Here is a 22,360-nt window from a genome sequence, read left to right as displayed (position 1 = left end):
ATCGTCCGGACTACACACTTCAAGATTCCATATTGAAGTTGGGCCCAACCCAATCTACGACCTACCAGTACCAATCCCACCCAGACTTGGCCGCCAGGGCCAACATGACCTAAGGCTAAATGTGTCTGGCACGACTGTGCCGTGGCAGCCGTGTGCCTAGCCTCCCGGCTCAGACATGACACTATAAATAAATGGTCCGATCCACCGACATGTCTAGCTTGTCGGCCAACATATCGTTCATCTTATTGGCTGTTTTTATGCCTATATTTAGCCTATCGGGCTGTTTTCGGGCCTATATTCAGCATATTGGGCTGTAAAAAACACTAAACAGGCCGTGCCGTGCCGGCACGTGTGTCCAGCCTCGCGGCCTAGGCACGGCCACAGACAGGCCACGTACCGGGCAGACCCATCAAGCCGGGCATGCCTGTTAACGGGCCGGCCTGCCAGGCATGGCCCAGTTGACCAGGTTTGACCCCACCCCACCACCACCCCACCCAGCAGGCGCTTACGCCCTCTGGACGCGACTCACCCTCGCCGGTTCGCCTCTACCCGCGCCGTCGCGCACGCTCCCCCGCCGCCACTCAACCTCGCACCCTCGCCGGCTCGCCCGACGTCTCTACCCGAGCTGCCCCCCCCCCCCCCCCCCTGCCTCGCCGGCGCCCCGTTACCCGAGCTCGCCCCTGCCGCCGCTCAACCTAGCGGCCTCGCCGTCCTCCGCCCGCCGTGCTCTCCGCTCATAGGTCCCCCGCCCACCCGCCCGTATCTGACCCACCAGGGCACCACGCCTCCAGCCTCTTCTTCCAGCTTCCTGGTCTCCCGACGCCGACATCAGCTACCTGAACAAATTCGGCATCGACAGACAACCGAACCGAATTTCCGGTCCTGCGAATGGGTGGTGGGAGCTGCGATGTGTGCAAGGAGGCGCCGTCCAAGTACAAATGCCCCACCTGCCGCACGCCCTAGTAAGTTGAATCATCATCTTCTTTACAGCTTTGCGTATGCGAGTTCTTGCTGAAGATGGGCGTGGCACACCAGTATATGAGGAACTCCTTTTGCTGTATTCATTGGATTTCTTGGTCTATTCACTGTTTAGCCATACCACCAGGCAAGAGCTAAGTGGGAAATTGATAACCATCAGTGTGCATGTCAGAATGTGCTCTCAGTGCAATTTCTCGTTGACAATAGTGGATTAGCTTATTGTTTGGAAAAAAGAACTGAGTACCTAGGGTTCATGGAACAGATTCACGAGGCATGGTTGGTACTTGGAAACTATCCCATTGAGGCATGGTTGGAACTCCTTGTGTATTTATTAATATCATAGAGGTTAACTAATGCTATATTATATTTCAGAGGCATATGTCAACTACTCACCAAAGTTATATAATAGTTCATACCTTCTCTCATATGATTGTTCACTCATGGCCTAATCTTTGTGATTTCCGAATTCAAATATCGCAAAGTATTCATTTTCTTTAGCCTTAGATGAATGTGAAAGCACACAGAGGCAAAACCACTCGTAGCATAATAGAGATAACTTAGTACAGAGATGACCAGGTTTTCGTCTGCTGACGTATAACTCTTTATGGTATCACCTGATCTGAATCTCATATCCGAACATCCTACTACCGTAGTACCTTATGCCTACCAGTAGCATCACTTAAGAATGCTTGATCAGTTGAGGTCATAGCTTAAGGATGTGAAGCATGCCATGTACCTTTTATCCAAATTCACAGTCTGCAATAATAAATCTGCCTCCATGCATGCTTTATTATGGTTTCTTCAATTTCTTATCTAATTTTGTCTGGCAACTTAATCTGCCATTCATTAGTAATTCAGCATCCAGCCTGCCCTCGTTTTGAGCTGATTTTAAAATTTTGATAAACCCTACAAACTATAGCAGAGAAATACACAGGAGTGCTTCACACCTTGATTCCTGTTTAGTGATACATCAAGGTCGAATTTACTGAATGCACACTGTCATTTTTTTAAAGCATGAGCTATTAACTTCTTTTGCCTCCTTATCTCCTATATTGAATGTTGTTGGACGGACCTAATATATTGTCTCATTCTCCCTTGCAGTTGCTCTGTGATATGCTTTAAAAAACACAAAGGTACTTCAGACTTCAGTGCTGTCTTCGTTGTTCATTATCTTAAACTTTTGAAGGAAGTAGGGTGTTAGAGCCTTAGAGGACACACTTCATGAAAGTTTAATACTGATAGATGCCAGTAATAAGTGCACTCTGGTGTTTACTGAAATATACTTCGAACTAGTATTGTTTCTTTTGGTTTAACAACACAATGTGCATGAGTCGCAAGCAGGCATGTAGTCCGCGTAGTCACTAGGTGACACCCTCCTGCCTTGCCCACCGACTAGAAGCCCCCTCCTCCCCCACCCCCATAGCACCACTAACATGCAAGTTGTCACTACTATTTATATAATATCAAGCTATCTATATGAACATCCATCGCTGCATATCGCTACTTTTCTTGCTAGCCAGCATTTGATAGTAAATATTGCTTTGTGTGCAGTTGAATTCTGCCAAAAGATAGTGCCCCAGGAAGAAACTAACAAGCCGTCGCTGCAGGAGGAAGTTAGTAAGTGCTCTACCTTTCGAAGAGAACTCTTAAGACATGATTGCTTTTTGTAACATATTGTGGACTCAGACAGTTGTTACAAGCAGCTATAGAACTCACATACATGAGGAAAATGACGTGAATCATGATGTTGTGATTGAAGGTCCCACATACAAGTACATAATATATACTATTCAAGAAAGGAGCACTCATATCTACTTCATTGAATGTGGTCGTTCCTATTGATTACAATTCAATAGTTTCCCTTGAAGGTGGATACCAACTTCTGTTAGTTCATCACAAAAATTGGGGGAGCGGCAATTGTACTTTCAGATATATGTTGTATTGATAACCACTGTGTTTGGTCTCCCATTGTATGCAATCTGTTCCATAAAAAGAAGTTGACTAGCTGTGTACCCAAAAATATTCCAGATCATCTACTCTCCCAATAAAAGGGCTTAACCAGTTGTAATAAATCACAGTTCATGCATTAGGTTGCAAGACGTTTTGCTTAAGTTACTACATTAGTCTAATTTAATTTGGAGGGACTTATATATGAGCACTCTTTTGTTTTCAGCGACGAGCTCTGTGTTGCTGGAAAAAGGAACAGATTATTCTAATATCAAGGATCAGCTTCCCTCTTTAAGTAAAAACCCTGATGAGGACCAGCTTCCCTCTTTAGGTAAAATACAACACCCTGATGTCTTTTATAATTTCACTATTTTTTCCATTTGATTTTTTGCAGTGAAAACTGCTTAAGCTCAGACTAATAAATTATAGTTGTGTACTTAAGGATATTCCTTCAAGTCACCATTTCACCACTACCTCCAGTTGTAGCTATCAAAAGAATTTAAGATAATCTCTCTAAATATGCCGATGGATGCAATATATAGCTTCATTTTAAATTTATGAATGCATGGCAATAAATTGTTTGATTGTAAGCTATACTGTTGCTCTGCAGCAGCGGACACAACGTGCCCTGCACAATCTCCAAACACAGTGTGCCCTACAAAAGCTCTTGAAGTTGAGGATCCAAGCTGGCTTGTTGACCGGAATAGATTAAGGTCCTTAGGTATGGCGTACCTTACTACCAAATTTGACTTCCTATTTATATTGTTGCTCTCTCCAGGCTGTTGTCGTCATGTAGATTAGTTGGGAAAGGATATTACGATGGCATATCTAATTCTCTTACATTTGCCTCAACTCCTGTTAGAGGTTTATCCTTTTTTGAATAATTTGCTTGCCTTTTAACTGGATCACTTCCTCATTTGGGTAGCTTGAAACGTGTATGTTAATGTTGTGCCAACATTTCAATTCTTATTACTCAAGTACACGAAGCTGAACTTTAGAATTGGCCTTGAACTCAAGTATAGGACTATCTGAAATGGCATGGTAATACAGTCCTGAATAACACCCAACTTGATGGAAAATATTGTCATATGCTACATCATATGAATGATAATACTAAGCACTTCAGCTGAGCAGAATCACTCCAAGCTAGCTAACTGTTAGATATTCGTTGCATTTTTAGTTTTTTACTCTGTTTTTATCCTTGCCAGTTGAATTAAATGAAGTCAGAGATGCTCTCAGGGACTCTGAACTGCAGAAAATGATACTTCAAATTGATGGCTCTTCAGAACCAGAAAAGGTAATTTACTTGTTAAGTGCACGTGCATTCATGCAATGACTATTGTATTGCATCTGATCCAACTTAGCATCCACAAATCAGGAGAGCGTGAGTGAGAAATCCAAATTTCCTCATGAGAATAGTATGCACCTCTATTTCTCATCCTCCATTATGACTTTGATTTTCAATCAGATTGTAGGCCCTATGGGTAAAATGGTATTTTCACCTCACACTTAACACCGTTAGTGCCTAAGATGGATGGAAGTGTCATATAAGGAACAAAATTTACTTTAGGTATCAAATAGGGGAGAAAATTTATTTTGGGCCAAATAGGGAGGTAAATTTTAAGAAAGGGCCAACTAAGGAATTCTCTCCACTTGAATTGACATTGGTGCACATGGATGCAGCTAGCTCACTTAAAGTATCTGACCCCCTTTTTTTTGCCACATTTATTTATTTCCTCGTGTCTGCCCATTAATTTATTCATCTGTAGGAATTGGAGAAATTGATGGAAGGACAAGCTTTTCAACAGTTCGCCAATAAGGTTTCACTTTCTCCCATTAAGTTTGGTCCTCCTCTTCTATGTCCGTTTTTAGAGCCAAAAAGAAAAATCGATGTTCTTGCTCATTTATATGCTTTATCACCTCTATTGCATGCAGATTCTTGACATTATCAGTGCACAACAATGAGCAAGTATCCATCTGCTGAAGCTCTCCCACCGGAGAGAATGGAGACATCTGGGCAAAATGAGACCAGAGCAGCTATTTGTAGAAGTTAAATCATCCTATAAGATATTTCTCACAGCGGTGTTGGGGTGTGTTTCGTAAAATATTCTTTGCTGCATTATATGGTTGGAAAAAAACTTGAAATCTGACACATGTAGTAGGAATTTCGTCAAGCAAAAACATCTTAGAATGTTGAGTGTGAATGCATAATAACTACTCCCTCCACAAAGATATAAGAGTTTTTATAAAACACTAAAATAGTGATCTAAACGCTCTTATATTTCTTTACAGAGGGAGTACTTAACATTTCGCAAGTAGCAAGTTCAGGGAAACTGTATTTGACACACCATGTCGGCTAACATCAAATGTTATTCATCATTTACAGATTCAGGACTAGTTGATAATGATGATACCACAAAATCATGCGACACACGTCCCACTTTGCTTCATCTGAGAACAAGAGTGGCGACTTGGTGATTATTTCATTAGCCTCTGGTAGTTGTGAATCCGTTGCATCGGCTGCATAAAGTATCTTCCGAACCGCTTGTCATCTGCTAAAAAAACTTGGGAAACATTGCGTACCGGCGGACCGGCCGAAGCTTCGGCCAGTCACTCGCGCGCCGCTCGATCGCGAAGGGATCTAGCGCTAGGATGTCTCTCGATAGTTTCGGCCGGTCGCTCGCGCGCCGCTCGATCGCAAAGGGATTAGCGCTAGGATGTCTCTCGATTCACGTTTTCCGTTGTTTGTTTTTCCTTTCCTCGGCCCATCCATGTGCCCTAAGCCCACCACAGCTGTTTTTCTTTCTCTCATCCTATCTGGTGCATCGTACTCTGCCCTTCGTTATCTTCTTCCCCGCGTGGTCGTCTTCAAGCTCCTTCTCCACAAACCGCTCGTTGAAAAGCTCCGACATGGGGGGTGGGAAAAGGAGCTGCAACCGGAGCCCAGCGAAGATGCATTTGTGGGAGAATCACCACCGGCGAGCTACGACCATGACGGCCGCATGCTGGAACCAGCGTCGCGGCATGCTGGAACCATCACCATTTTTTGCTACATGCATTCATGGCGGAGCTACAATCCGCGATGGCAGAGACGAGTTCTTGCTGCAATCTTCATCAGTTTTTGCTACGACCGGCGAGAAATTTTGTTACATCCATTCATGCCAGAGATGCGACTGGGTTGGGACAGCGACGAAGATGTTTTTTTGGCTACCACCGGCATTTTTTTTTGCTACAACCACGTTGCCTTTGTGCTACAATCAGCATCTCATTTTGCTACAATCAGCTGCAACCGGCGCGGTCACCACGTTCACCGGTTGCAGCTTTTCGAGAACATGGATGAAGCTTTTTCAATGTACAAATACTTTCAAACTGAAAAAGCTGCAACCGTTACCAAAAAAGCTTCAACCTTAGATGAAAAAAGCTTCAACCAAAATATGTACAAAGTTTTCAATCGGGCATTGCTCCACGGAAAAAGTTGCAAACGTTCACAGATACTCCCTCCGTCCGGGTTTATTAGGCCTCTCGGCATCACAAGCATGTCCTTTTTTATAAGGTCTCGCTTTGGAAAGGTGCATGCATGCAACAATTTCATTGGTTGCATTGAAAGTCATTGTTGTTGGTGCCATGGCTGGAAAATTAATACACTTCATGCATGTTTTTTCATTGGTTGCATGCATGTGAGAGTGCATTGGGAGTGAAATGGAGGAATTAATGTGAGTAAATTACTATGTGTCTTGGTCAAAGAGAAGTTGTCTTTAGGCCTAATAAACCCGGACGGAGGGAGCTTCATTTGTAGTTGAAAAAAGCTTCAACCCACGAGTAGTCCAAGCAACATTCGGCGAGAATGGAAGTCGTGGGTTTCATGCTACATGCTACAAGCGGTCCTGGTTTTTGCTACGATCAAGCTACATCTGTAGTCATGGTTTGCTGCATCGAACAACGATGCATTTTTTTTGCCGGAAGCGAAGCTGGATTTTTTGCTGGAACGGGGGTGAGCAAGAGGTTGCAACCGCGAGGTATGTGACCGACGAGCTGCGACTGGACGGGCATGAGCATCGGCAAGCACGCCGGCGAGCTACGGCCGTCGCCACCGAAGCTACGAGCGTCGCCGCCAAGAGCTGCAACCACTGGTGCAGCTGCTGTTGGGGAACATAGTAATTTCAAAAAAAATCCTACGCACACGCAGGATCATGGTGATGCATAGCAACGAGAAGGGAGAGTGTCATCCACGTACCTTCGTAGACCGTTAAGCAGAAGCATTATGACAACGCGGTTGATGTAGTCGTACGTCTTCACGGTCGACCGATCCTTAGTACCGAGCGTACGGCACCTCCGTGTTCAGCACACGTTCAGCTCGGTGACGTCCCGCGAACTCACGATCCAGTAGAGCTCGGGAAAGAGTTTCGTCGGCACGACGGCGTGGTGACGATGTTGATGAAGCTACCGCAGCAGGGCTTCGCCTAAACACCGCTACAGTATGACCGAGGTGGATTATGGTGGAGGGGGGCACCGCACACGGCTGGGAAAAATCTTTGTGATCAACTTGTGTGTCTAGAGGTGCCCCCCTGCCCCTGTATATAAAGGAGCAAGGGGGAGGCCGACCGGCCCTTGTTGGCGTGCCTAGGAGGAGGAATCCTCCTCCTAGTAGGACTGTAGGAGTAGGATTCCTCCCTTTCCTACTCCTACTAGGAGGGGGAAAGGCAGGGAGAGAAAGAGAAGGAAAGGGGGGCGCCGCCCCCCTTCTCCTAGTCCAATTCGGACAGGGGGAAGGGGGCGCGCTGCCTTCCCTAGGACGGCCCCTCTCTCTTTCCCTTATGGCCCAACAAGACCCATTAGTCCCCCGGGGGTTCCGGTAACCCCTCCGGTGCTCCGGTAAAAATCCCGATTTCACCCGGAACTATTCCTATGTCCAAATGTAGGCTTCCAAATATATCAATATTTATGTCTCGACCATTTTGAGACTCCTCGTCATGTCCGTGATCACATCCGGGACTCTGAACTACCTTCGGTACATCAAAACATATAAACTCATAAAACCGATCGTCACAGAACTTTAAGCATGCGGACCCTACGGGTTCGAGAACTATGTAGACATGACCGAGACACGTCTCCGGTCAATAACCAATAGCGGAACCTGGATGCTCATATTGGTTCCTACATATTCTACGAAGATTTTTATCAGTCAACCGCACAACACTATACGTTGTTCTCTTTGTCATCGGTATGTTACTTGCCCGAGATTCGATCGTCGGTATCCAATACGGTTGGGAATTTAGCTACCAGGTATGATCCGCCCAGGAGGGGCCGGGTCAACCCCAATGGCGGGTTACAAAAGAAGCCCAGTAATATTCAAGGTGATAGTTTATTAAGACTTGTAGAAGGCCTAAGCCTAGAGGCGGCTTAAGGCCCAATATTGTAAACCGCCGTATGTAAAGAAAGACTTGTAAAGAAAGGCATATAAAAGAAGTCACCAAGCCGGACACGTTTTATGAGCCGGCCGGGACTCTGTAGGATGCCAGGCGGCAACCCATGTATATAAGGGGACGACCCGGCAGCGGCTTAGGACAAGAAACAAGAGATCGATGGCCAAGCTAGCGGATTCGCTCCTTGGTCATCGAAATCTGGTAATACAACATCAACTGGACTAGGCCTTACCTTCACCGAAAGGGGCCAAACTAGTATAAACCTCTCGTGTCCTTTGTCCCGATTAACCCCTTTAAGCTTCCTAGTTGCGATGGCCCTATGACTAAGTCCTTTCGCTAGGACATCTGTCGTGACAACTCCACGACAGTTGGCGCCCACCATGGGGCCAGCGCACGGTGGATTTGAGTTCTTGAAGGGCAACTTCGAAGGGCTCAAGGGATACGTTGTGGGCCGGATGACCAAGAGTCGTCGCGGCAAGCTCTACATCGATGACGAAGGCCGGGGCCCCGAGGCCGGCTCAATTGAGTACGGGTACCGGGTCCCCTTTGGAGGAATCCATGTCTTCATTGGCCGGATCGGCGAGTCAGGCCCTGAGCCGGACGTCTGCACCAACCTCATCGAGACGGCTCAGCGCGCGAGATCCGCCCGGGCCCAACCTGCCGTAAAGCATGCCTTTGTGGGTTGCATCCATGGAGGTGAGTTCTCTGAAGGATCAGTGGATGGCGGTGAGACGACCATCTGTTCCGACGATGAGTCGTCCTCAGGCGAGACAGATTCTTTGTATCAACTACAAGATGGCGTGCTTGGGGGCTGTTCCGATGGCAACAATATTCCGGACCTCTCTGAGCCGCCGAATTGAGCCGGAGTTTTCATGGCTGGCACTCAACCCGAGCAGAACTCTACGGCTGCGGCAGCAATAACCACCGGGTCAGCAGCAGCCGGGTCAGGAGACCCCGCGCGCCCCCCGGCTCTGATGCTAATGGACCTCATGGATAAGTTGACGGCTCTGTTGACTGTTGTAGTGGAGCTAGCAGATAAGGTTCAGCATGACGCGGAGGTGGCACAGCTACGCAAAGAGATGGCACAGGCCAAGGAAAATTTAGCAGCAGAAGAGGTCAGGATGGCCGCGGAGCGGGCGGCTCGTGCTCAGCAGCTTCAAGCGGAGACTTTTCGGCTCTCGGTAGATCTGAACGTGTCAAACGAGGTCATGAGGAGAGAGACTTGGCGGCGGCTCGATCAACAATTTATCAATAGGACCTGCGCCGTTATCACAGCCGCCGGGTTAAGTCCAGGACCTTTCAAGAAGGTGACATGGTGCTCCGGCTCATTCAGGATCTGTCGGATGCACACAAACTATCCCCGCCTTGGGAAGGACCTTTTGTGGTCAGCAAGAATTTAAACAACAGGTCATATTACCTCATTGACGTTCGAGAGCACAAAGACTCACATAAGTCGGAGGAGGAGACCCACCGGCCGTGGAACATTGCTTAGCTTCGGCCATACTACACCTGAGCTACCGGCTCTAGTCATGTACATACTTTGACGTTGTATATATTATGATAAGTAATAAAGCATGACCTCTGTCTGTTTTCTCTTCAAAGGTCATATATCTTTACTGTTTTCATTATTTAAATGACTATTAAGGAGCTGATCATATCTGAATCTAGTTTAACCTTTTTGGTCCGGCTTATGATCGTATTCGAATCTAGCTGTAAACCTCATGATCACTTGGGGGCTTCCTGTTCAAACATAGGTCGTATTCGAACCAAAGAGAACATAGCTGTCATAACCCTCTTGATCGGCTCAAAGCCAAACTCACTAGGGGGCTTCTTGATCGTATCCGAATCATAGCTTAACCCCTTTTTGGGTCCGACTTAGACCGTATTCGAATCAGGGTCATTAAAAACCTCTCAAGGTCATTTGGGGGCTTCCTGTTCAAACATAGGTCATATTCGAACCAAAGAGAACATAGCTGTCGGTACCCTCTTGATCGGTGCAACGCCAAAGCCACTGGGGGCTATATGATCGTATTCGAATCTTAGCTTAACCCCTTTGGTCCGGTTTACTGATCGTATTTGAATCAGAAACCCCCAAATTTATGTTGTTTGAAATCTGCTATTTTGTCTTCCTGGTTTTCATTATCTCAAATCTAAACTATCAGTATGGTTTTTATTTAAGCCGGCTTGACAATAAGCCGCCAAGGCATGATAGTTATCAGGTGTATGGAAGCATTGACTTCTCAAAAAGATTGGATCATGAAAACTGGCAGTCCAGAAACACAGGTATGTCAGTGTTGTTCACGAACAGGTTTTTTCAGCCTTGTTCATCTTTTCCAATATGAGAATTCATAAAGACATATACCGGGTGTTTTTTGACCCGTCCGGTGTTAAACCGCCAGGCCAGTTCTTTCACTTTTTGCAGGAGCAAAATTAAAACATTGCAGATGTAATCAAAGATGTGCTGGCAAAGAGTAGTATGCAACATTTTGTGTGTGATGGCTTAAGCAACACATACAGTTTCAAGCTAAATCTATTACAAGGCTTTAAGAGCCCATAAGATGGTTATGACTCTTCCCTCGCCGGTTCACCTCCTTCTACTGATTGGAAGCTAGGATTGGACTAGTAAAAGCCGTTCAGGGCAATGAACTCTGCTTCATCATCAATCAGGTCGGCCGGATCATCTTTCGGAGCAAAAGTATGTTGACGAACCGGCGGGATAAGATCTTTCACCTTATAAGAGGGAGTCGCCATCTTCTTATTCTCCATATCAAAACCTGGCTAATATTTATCAATGTTGGTCTCATCTCCAAGAATGGTAGCTTGAGGTCGAACCCCCCTCACGCAGGCAATGAAGTCATCTTGCTCAAATAGAGTCCCGTCTTCCTTCACGGTAGGGTACCCCTTAGATACATCCACCGGGTCTAGATCTGGCACCCAGGCTTTGGAGCGGCTCAGGGCAGTCAGGGCTCCGGCTCTGGCACATGATCGTTTGACCTCTTGAAACCTGGCGGGTAAGATTGACTACTTCTTCAAGACATCGCTCAACCGATTGGGTCCTTGGTTGGCAGGGGAGATGGTGGCAAGTGCTCGTTGAGTGCCAGTATACAATTGCTCCACCAAGGTATAAATCGCTTTCAATTTGGTCACACTATCTTGGCTCAGATTTTTGCTTCATGGACCTGCGAGTGTTTTTTAAACAAAGGCTTAGCAGGCGGCTTATATTCCGAGTCAAAAGAAAGTATATGTAATTAATATAGATGACTTACCAAAGATGGCGGAAACCATTTGAGATACCTGGTTTTTTAAGTTGGTGAGCTCCGTGGTAACCTCCTCAAGGGCCGCTTCAGCTGTTTTCAGCACGTTGTATTAGCAGCGTCTTTTCTTCGGCCCAGGATTTCTTCTTTGCAGTCAAGCTGGTCTTCAATTTTTCTGTCTTGGAAAGACTCAATTGGAGTTTAGAGTCAGCAGTCTTGATTTCTGCCTCTTGATCCGTCAGCCGGGTCTTTGCATCAGTTAATTGGGAGCTCAATTCAGATAGGGCGTTCTACAAAACATACACAGGTGTGTCAAGGCTTAAACTAAAAGATATAAGGGTTCAAGTCTCAAGTACTATGCACCGCAATACCACTTGACACTTGGGGGCTAATGTCTACCAAAGCTTTTTATGACTCTTATATGTTTTAAGTCCCAAGTGCTTTACAAAGTAACAACATTTGGCACTTGGGGGCTAATGCATGATATTTAGAAAGTTTCTCAAGATTAAGCCGGATTGCAATACTTATTGGGACTAGTAAAAGACAGTTATAAAGTTAAGTACCGGTTCATTTATGATAAATTGAGCCGGCCCTTGGGGACTACAGGTGAAGTTTACACTACTTTGTTGGACTTTTGAAAAACTTAGAGAGAAAGTATCAACCTATATCATAAAGTCTACAGATCATTTAGGTTCATCATCTAAAGACTTGGGGGCTGGCGGAGTATAAGTGAACCGGAGAACATACCTCATATTTTAGCTGCAATTGCTTGACCATCTCAATTTCTGACTCACGGATGGAATGAACATGACTGAGATAGCCGGACAGTATGTCACTAGAATTCAGATGAGTGTAGTGAGAGATATCAAAACACACTTTCTGCTTCTCCAAGGCTTCTTGTTTAGCAGTGTGCCGAGCTAACACAGTGGGGGTCCCCGGTTCAACAAATCGGCTACCAATAATCAACACGTCAGTATCAGAAGTTGTTGGCGGGTTAGCTGAACTAGATGGTTCAGTGATAGCCGGATTAAGGGTGATCTCATCGGCTGACAACCCAGGATGAGCTAATTGAGTATGAATAGCCGGGTCTTCAGGTGCTTCGGTTTCAAAGGGAGGAGTTGGCATGGCCGGCTCAGGTGCAGGAACCTTCGGGTCTTCTGACGGCTTAATCACCTTGGCCTTCTTGGATTTGGCTTGGCTGCTAAGAAAAGTTTTATGAGATAGTTAGTATAAGAATGCTGTTTTTAAAGATACAGAGGAAAGCTGATTGTTCCTTAACCAGGAGAAGTTTTGAAAGCCGGAAACTGAGTCTGAGATGAGTCGCCAAAAGAGCGAGAAACCTCCTGTAAAAGGTAAAATAAAGTCAGTGAGGCAAGGGAATAGATTCATTAATGAAAGCAACAGATGAAGATGAAAGAAACCTAATTCTGGTGTTTTCGAGGAGTTTGTTGTAAAACAGAAGGCGGTTCATCGTCGTCATTATTCTGGGCCTGACGGCGGCTCTCATGTTGCTGCTTTTTCAAAAGAAAATGAGGGTCCAAATAAGCCAAAGGGTGCGAAAACCTTACTTTCTGGGTTACCAGTCGAAGTTTCTGCCTTGGCAAATGGGTTGAGTCATAGGAAATAGTTACCTCTTCTTCTACGGCCTGACTGGCCCCCGTGTCGTCTTGGCAATAGTCAGTGTCAATAAGGTTATTAAAAAACTGGCCAAGGGAGTCAACGGCTACCTCTGACTCAGTATCATCGTCAAGCTTTAACAGGTCCGAAGCAGTGCTCCTTTTCTTCTTGGACCTCCGGGTCATCTTCCTGGCGGCTATGGCGGCGGCTCTAGCCTTCTTGGCAGCTTCATGATGATACTTGGCTTTCCAGAAGTCGGATTTGGCCTGTAAATAAATAAATAGGATAAAAGGTCATGCAAGTATTTAAAACTACAGAGGAAAACACAAAAAGAGAAAGAGGTCAGGGGTTTCTCACCTCTGGTGCCGGGTTAAGTTTACAGAAGGGGTCTAACCCAACCTTACTGCAATCCTCATACTTGCCGTTCACAAGGATGGTTGACATTGAAACAATGTCTTCTTCAGTTAGTTGTACAGAGTTGTAACATAGAGAATCATCTGGGCCTCCGCCATATTCATACATCAATTTGGATTGGCAGCTTAGAGGAATGACCCGCAACGAGATCCAGCAACGGATCAAATCAACTCTGGTTAAGCCATTCCCCAGTAAGGCATTGATCCTTTTAATAGATGGAATAAGCTTCTTGCGTTCAACAGCAGTAAACTTATCAGGGAGCACAAACTTGGAATCCAGACGCTCCACGTGATAACCCGGCAGTGGTTTTTCATTGGCTGGAGACGTATCTTGGTAATATAACCAGGTCTGATTCCAATCTTTGGGATGACTCGGTAAGACTATTAAGGGAAAGACGGTGCCCTGTCGGCGCTGAATTGAGATTCCACCAAGTTCCAAGCTAGGGACATTGGTACACTCATTCTGGCGGTTCAGATAAAAGTACTCTCTGAAGAGTTCCACAGTCGGCTCTTCCTGAAGATACACCTCACAGAGAACTTGGAAATTGCAGATTTGGATATGGAATTGGGTCCAAGATCTTGAGGGTGGAGTTTGAAAAAATGAAGAACGTCTCTGAAGAACTTTGAGCTGGGTGGTGAAAAACCCCGATTCATGTGGTCAGAGAAGACAATAACTTCACCGTCTTTGGGATTAGGCCGTTCCTCGTCCGGGTCAGGTGCATGATAAGACATAACATTTTTCCCTGGCAAAAATCCTATGGTGAAGAATTCCTTCAAGGTATCTTCAGTGACTGTGAAAGGGACCCAGTTGTAGACAGTCGGTGCTTTTGACGGCATGATGATCAAAGGACAAACTGAAAATAAAGTAATGTGCCGGTTCAATTTAGTGGTGAAGTTAAATGATGATGGTGCAAATGAATAATGGCGGCTTAAATAAGGGCTAATGTCATATAAGGGAAAAGTGAGCCGGCGTAATAAGCCGCCATGACTAAAGACATTTGAAGGAAACCAGAAATAGAATTGGCTAAGTGTTGAGACAAACAGATTTCCCAAAGCTATCACTAGTATTCTGGATCAAAATGGGTCAGAAAAGAAAAAATAAATCTAGACCTAAAGAATGAGCGTAGAGAAGTTCATCAGCTCTAAGAAGGTATCTGTGCAAAGGAAAAGGATCTACTAACATCTAAAATGGGTGTAAAACCACTACCGCACAAGTTCTACTTTCCTTCTGGATCAAGAGAGGGTACGGAGAAGAAACTACAAGGAGGTCTGTGATGAACGGCGAGGAACGTCGATGAACTCATAACCCTAAACAGATCTAAGGGCGCGGAAAGGTAAGGAACTTACAAATGCAGAGCTTCTGCGAAGGGTCGCCGCGGTTCTCGGGATGAGCACAGGGTGATGCAGCGGCTGACGTTGAGAGGCGACGGCGGGCACTGCGGGGACGGCGGAGCTCGAGAGGCAGAGAGGTAGCGAGAATGAGGAAGAAGAAGAAAAGGGAAAGACCGGCCAAGCCTATTTATAAGGGGATAGGTGAACAGGCAGGCGCGAAAATTGAGGAAGACCAAAACAATGATTATCCAGCTAAACAGACGCCTCGATTCTCGAAAGATATTAAAAGATAAAGATCCATTGAAGATGACGTCATAGCGGGTTTTCATGTTTTCAGAAGATGACGTCATGGCGGGTTATAGAATTTTTGCAGAGAAAAGAAGATGGATTTCGTCTAAGTATTGAAGTTTGACAAAGAACAAAGTTCAAGTCAACCTGGGGCCTAATGTTGGGAATATAGCTACCAGGTATGATCCTCCCAGGAGGGGCCTGATGTCTACTACACAACCTTCTTCTTGTAGACGTTGTTGGGGATCCAAGTGCAGAGGTTTGTAGGATAGTAGCAAATTTCCCTCAAGTGGATGACCTAAGGTTTATCAATCCGTAGGAGGCGTAGGATGAAGATGGTCTCTCTCAAGCAACCCTGCAACCAAATAACAAAGAGTCTCTTGTGTCCCCAACACACCCAATACAATGGTAAATTGTATAGGTGCACTAGTTCGGTGAAGAGATGATGATACAAGTGGTATATGGATGGTAGATAATAGTTTTTGTAATCTGAAAAATATAAAAACAGCAAAGTAACAAATGATAAAAGTGAGCGTAAACGGTATTGCAATGCGTTGAAACAAGGCCTAGGGTTCATACTTTCACTAGTGCAAGTTCTCTCAACAATAATAACATAATTGGATCATATAACTATCCCTCAACATGCAACAAAGAGTCACTCCAAAGTCACTAATAGCGGAGAACGAACGAAGAGATTATGGTAGGGTACGAAACCACCTCAAAGTTATTCTTTCCAATAAATCCGTTGGGCTATTCCTATAAGTGTCACAAACAGCCCTAGAGTTCGTACTAGAATAACACCTTAAGACACAAATCAACCAAAACCCTAATGTCACCTAGATACTCCAATGTCACCTCAAGTATCCGTGGGTATGATTATACGGTATGCGTCACACAATCTCAGATTCATCTATTCAAACCAACACAAAGGACCTCAAAGAGTGCCCCAAAGTTTCTACCGGAGAATCACGACGAAAACGTGTGCGAACCCCTATGCATAGGTTCATGGGTGGAACCTGCAAGTTGATCACCAAAACATACATCAAGTGAATCACGTGATATCCCATTGTCACCACAGATACGCACGGCAAGACATACATCAAGTGTTCTCAAATCTTTAAAGACTCAATCCGATAAGATTACTTCAAAGGGGAAACTCAATTCATTACAAGAGAGTAGAGGGGGAGGAGAAACATAAGATCCAACTATAATAGCAAAGCTCGCTATACATCAAGATCGTGCCAAATCAAGAACACGAGAGAGAGAGAGAGAGAGAGAGAGATCAAACACATAGCTACTGGTACATACCCTCAGCCCCGAGGGAGAACTACTCCCTCCTCGTCATGGAGAGCACTGGGATGATGGAGATGGCCATCGGAGAGGGATTCCCCCTCCGGCAGGGTGCTAGAACGGGTCTAGATTGGTTTTCGGTGGCTACGGAGGCTTCTGGCGACGGAACTCCCGATCTATTGTGCTCCCTGCAAGTTTTAGGGTATATGGAGATATATAGGTGGAAGAAGTACGTCAGGGGGGGCACGAGGGGCCCACGAGGGTGGAGGACGCGCCCCCCTACCTCGTGGCCTCCTCGAAGCTTCCCTTACATGCACTTCAAGTCTTCTGGGCTTCTTTCCTTCCAAAAATGAGTTCCGTGAAGTTTCAGGTCAATTGGACTCCGTTTGATTTTCCTTTTCTTCGAAACCCTAAAACAAGGTAAAAACAGAAACTGGCACTCGGCTCTGGGTTAATAGGTTAGTCCCAAAAATGATATAAAAGTGTATAATAAAGCCCATAAACATCCAAAACAGTAGATAATATAGCATGGAGCAATCAAAAATTATAGATACGTTGGAGATGTATCAGCATCCCCAAGCTTAATTCCTGCTCGTCCTCGAGTAGGTAAATGATAAAAACAGAATTTTTGATGCCAAGTGCTACTTGGCATAATTTCAATGTAATTCTTCTTAATTGTGGCATGAATATTCAGATCCGAAAGATTCAAGACAAAAGTTCATATTGACATAGAAAATAATAATACTTCAAGCATACTAACAAAGCAATTATGTCTTCTCAAAATAACATGGCTAAAGAAAGTTATCCCTACAAAATCATATAGTCTGGCTATGCTCCATCTTCACCACACAAAATATTTAAATCATGCACAACCCCGATGACAAGCCAAGCAATTGTTTCATACTTTTGACATTCTCAAAACTTTTTCAATCTTCACGCAATACATGAGCGTGAGCCATGGACATAGCACTATAGGTGGAATAGAATGGTGGTTGTGGATAAGACAAAAAGGAGAAGATAGTCTCACATCAACTAGGCGTATCAACGGGCTATGGAGATGCCCATCAATAGATATCAATGTGAGTGAGTAGGGATTCCATGCAACGGATGCACTAGAGCTATAAGTATATGAAAGCTCAAAAAGAAACTAAGTGGGTGTGCATCCAACTCGCTTGCTCACGAAGACCTAGGGCAATTTGAGGAAGCCCATCATTGGAATATACAAGCCAAGTTCTATAATGAAAGATTCCCACTAGTATATGAAAGTGACAACATAGGAGACTCTCTATCATGAAGATCATGGTGCTACTTTGAAGCACAAGTGTGGTAAAAGGATAGTAGCATTGCCCCTTCTCTCTTTTTCTCTCATTTTTTTCTTTTTTTTTCTTTTTTTATTTGGGCCTTTTATTTTTTATGGCCTTTCTCTTTTTTGGGCCTTCTCTTTTTTATGGCCTTTATCTTTTTTTTTCTTTTTTTATTCCTCACTTGGGACAATGCTCTAGAAAATGATGATCATCACACTTCTATTTATTTACGACTCAATGCTAGAATAGAAGATGACTCTATATGAATGCCTCCGGCGGTGTACCGGGATTGCGATGAATCAAGAGTGACATGTATGAAAAATTATGAATGGTGGCTTTGCCACAAATACAATGTCAACTACATGATCATGCAAAGCAATATGACAATGATGATGTGTGTCATAATAAACGGAACGGTGGAAAGTTGCATGGCAATATATCTCGGAATGGCTATGGAAATGCCATAATAGGTAGGTATGGTGGCTGTTTTGAGGAAGATATAAGGAGGTTTATGTGTGAAAGAGTGTATCATATCACGGGGTTTGGATGCACCGGCGAAGTTTGCACCAACTCTCAATGTGAGAAAGGGCAATGCACAGTACCGAAGAGGCTAGCAATGATGGAAGGGTGAGAGTGCGTATAATCCATGGACTCAACATTAGTCATAAAGAACTCACATACTTATTGCAAAAATCTACAAGTCATCCAAAACCTCAGCACTACGTGCATGCTCCTAGGGGGATAGATTGGTAGGAAAAGACCACCGCTCGTCCCCGACCGCCACTCATAAGGAGGACAATCAAATAACACCTCATGTTTCAAATTTGTTACACAACGTTTACCATACGTGCATGCTACGAGACTTGCAAACTTCAACACAAGCATTTCTCAAATTCACAACTACTCAACTAGCACGACTTTGATATTATTACCTCCATATCTCAAAACAATCATCAAGCATCAAACTTCTCTTAGTATTCAATACTCTATATGAAAGTTTTTACTATTCTTGGATGCCTAGCATATTAAGATTATTTAAGCAAATTACCATGCTATTTAAGACTCTCAAAATAATCTAAGTGAAGCATGAGAGTTCATCTATTTCTATAATACCACCACCGTGCTCTAAAAAGATATAAATGAAGCACTAGAGCAAACAACAAACTACTCCGAAAGATATAAGTGAAGATCAATGAGTAGTCGAATAATTATGCAACTATGTGAAGAATCTCTAACATTTAATAATTTCAGATCTTGGTATTTTATTCAAACAGCAGGAAAAACTAAATGAAATAACATCTAAGAATAGCAAACATCATGTGAAGAAGCAAAAACTTAGGATCAACTGATAATAACCGATAGTTGTTGAAGAAGAAAGGTGGGATGCCAACCGGGCATCCCCAAGCTTAGACGCTTGAGACTTCTTGAAATATTATCTTGGGGTGCCTTGGGCATACCCAAGCTTGAGCTTTTGTGTCTCCTTAATTCCTCTCATATCACGGTCTCCCTAAATCTCAAAAGCTTCATCCACACAAAACTCAACAAGGACTCGTGAGATAAGTTAGTATAAATCAACTGAAAAACCTTATCATCCTATACTGTAGAAAATCACAAAAATTATTATTCAACATTGCATACTAAATGACTCTGCATATTTAATAGTCCTATCCTCAAATAGAATTATTAAAGAAGCAAACATATGCAAACAATGCAAGCATAACAGCAATCTGCCTAAACAGGACAGTCTGTAAAGAATGCAGCTAGATCAATACTTACCTAACTACAAAAATTATGAAAGAAAATTCACACTGTAGTAAATTTATTATAGCTTAATATGCAAAATGTTTAAACATTTTATCACATTCTGAATTTTCTAGGGAATTATTGCAACAGCGGTAAACTTTCTGTTTTCAAACAGCAACATGTGGACTTCTAAAATAGGCATAGTAAAGGCTATCAATGCCACTTTTATTGAAATAAAAGATGAAAAACATTGTTCTAAATAACATAAATCAAATTCTAACAAAATAAATTGACGCTCCAAGCAAAACACATATCATGTGGCGAATAAAAATATAGCTTCAAGTAAAGTTACTGATGAACGAAGACGAAAGAGGGGATGCCTTCCGGGGCATCCCCAAGCTTAGGCTTTTTGTTGTCCTTGAATATTACCATGGGGTGCCTTGTGCATCCCCAAGATTAGGCTCTTGCCACTCCTTATTCCATAGTCCATCGAATCTTTACCCAAAACTTGAAAACTTCACAACACAAAACTTAAAGTAGAAAACTCGTGAGCTCCGTTAGTGAAAGAAAACAAAACACCACTTCAAGGTACTGTAATGAACTCATTCTTTATTTATATTGGTGTTAAACCTACTGTATTCCAACTTCACTATGGTTTATAAACTCTTTTACTAGCCATAGATTCATCAAAATAAGCAAACAACACGCGAAAAACAGAATCTGTCAAAAACAGAACAGTCTGTAGTAATCTGTAACTAACGCAAACTTCTGGAACCCCAAAAATTCTAAAATAAATTGCTGGACCTGAGGAATTTATCTATTAATCATCTGAAGAAATAATTAACTAAATAGCACTCTCCAAATAAAAATGGCAGCAATTCTCGTGAGCGCTAAAGTTTCTGTTTTTTACAACATGATCAACAAGACTTTCCCCAAGTCTTCCCAAAGGTTCTACTTGGTACAAACACTAATTAGAACATAAAAACTCAATCATAACAGAGGCTAGATGAATTATTTATTACTAAACAGGAGCAAAAAGCAAGGAATAAAACTAAAATTGGGTTGCCTCCCAACAAGTGCTATCGTTTAACGCCCCTAGCTAGGCATGATGATTTCAATGATGCTCACATATAAGATAAGAATTGAAACATAAAGAGAGCATCATGAAGAATATGACTAGCAAATTTAAGTCTAACCCACTTCCTATGCATAGGGATTTTTTGAGCAAACAACTTATGGGAACAAGAATCAACTTGCATAGGAAGGTAAAACAAGCATAACTTCAAAACTTTAAGCACATGGAGAGGAAACTTGATATTATTGCAATTCCTACAAGCATATATTCCTCCCTCATAATAATTTTCAGTAGCATCATGAATTAATTCAACAATATAACCATCACCTAAAGCATTCTTGTCATGATCTACAAGCATAGAAATTTTACTACTCTCCACACAAGCAAAATTCTTCTCATTCGGAATAGTGGGAGTATCATAAGAGACTCGAATACTATAAATTGTTTCCACATTAAAGAGTAATGTTCAGAAAATGGGTAACCATAATCATGACAAGTTTTATAAATATAATCACTACTTTTTATAGCATAATTATCATCACAACAATCATCATAGGTAGGAGGCATGCTATCATCATTATAAATTTGCATATCAAAACTTGGGAGACTAAAAATATCATCTTCATTAAACGTAGCATCCCCAAGCTTGGGACAAACATTAATTGCAGCAAATATATTCTCAAAAACATCATATTCATCAAACATGGCATCCTCAAGCTTGGGCCTTTTCATATCATAAGCATAATCACTCTCATCGTTAATAGTATGGATAGCACCAATAGTATAGCAATTATCATATTTTTCCAAGCAAGTGCCAAAAAGATTTTCAAGATCATAAGAAGTATTTCTTCCACAATTATATTTTCATGAGGCACAATAGTAATAGGAGCAGCATTATTTGGGGGATATATCTTTTTATCTCTCTTCCTTTTTCTTTTCTTCTTCTTCACCACATCATGTGTGGGTTCAATCCTATTTTTGGAGCTCCTTATTAATGAGATTGGTTTAATAGGAGGCTCCTCCTCGTTACCTGATTCATCATAAGAAATAATAGGAGGGTATTGGGAAGCCTCTTCCCTTTCATTGGTATTCTCTTCATCTTCTATTTGTTTTCTTTTCTTTATGTAGTTGGCAATATAAGGATTTTCAATACAATTCACCGCACAATACATATAAATTTTCTCTAGATCAAAATCAAGAAATCTATCAAGATTAAAATTTGGAATACCCTCAGTTATACGTTTCATTTCCACATACCCCAAAAGAAGACTAAGCTCTTTATGATGCTCAAGGGTAATCAAATTATCACAATTTTTGGATACGATTCGGTCATGAAACAATTTGCATGGGAGATTTAAATGACCATGTTAATTGCAGAGTTCACAAGGGGCGCGAAAAATATTGAATTTTTCAGCACAATCATCAAGACTTTCTTGCAACAATTCAGTTTCTAAGTACTTATGCCTCTTGCAATATCTATCTTCCCTATTTGGTGTGTACTTACAAACCCAATGTACTCCACAAAAATTGACATGTTTATAGGAGACATCATAACTAGTGCAATCATCATTAGTATCATGGATATTCAAATAATTCGTACTAACAACATTGCAATCATGCTCATCGTTCGAAGATTTAGTGCCAAACATTTTATATATTTCTTCTTCTATCACTTGAGCACAATTATCCTTTCCAT

The 22,360-nt window shown here is 43.0% G+C and overlaps 1 protein-coding gene and 1 pseudogene across 2 annotated transcripts; one reads left to right on the top strand and one right to left on the bottom strand.

Annotated features, from left to right (window-relative positions):
* The first annotated feature begins 536 nt into the window (after positions 1-536).
* LOC125545195 (HIT-type Zinc finger family protein) lies at positions 537-5,184 on the top strand. 2 transcript variants are annotated; one of them, XM_048709076.2, is made up of 8 exons: positions 537-962; positions 2,080-2,111; positions 2,530-2,595; positions 3,152-3,256; positions 3,539-3,646; positions 4,134-4,222; positions 4,695-4,745; positions 4,861-5,116. In XM_048709076.2, exons 1-8 carry the CDS (start codon positions 889-891, stop codon positions 4,888-4,890), a joined length of 555 nt encoding a protein of 184 aa, XP_048565033.1. In that variant the 5' UTR covers positions 537-888; the 3' UTR covers positions 4,891-5,116. The 2 variants fall into 2 exon arrangements, with proteins under 2 accessions (XP_048565033.1, XP_048565032.1); XM_048709075.2 differs by having other exon boundaries at positions 543-962; positions 3,536-3,646; positions 4,861-5,184.
* A 121-nt stretch (positions 5,185-5,305) lies between these two features.
* The window catches only part of LOC147980618 (microtubule-associated protein RP/EB family member 1B-like), a 57,945-nt pseudogene continuing 40,890 nt past the window's right edge, over positions 5,306-22,360 (bottom strand).

Source organism: Triticum urartu, chromosome 3A (assembly GCF_056163025.1).
Source record: "Triticum urartu cultivar PI428250 chromosome 3A, HENAU_Tu73, whole genome shotgun sequence".
In the NCBI taxonomy this organism is placed as follows: domain Eukaryota; kingdom Viridiplantae; phylum Streptophyta; class Magnoliopsida; order Poales; family Poaceae; genus Triticum; species Triticum urartu.
Note: the sequence above shows the minus strand (reverse complement) of the source record. Positions and strands in the feature narration are given on the sequence as shown.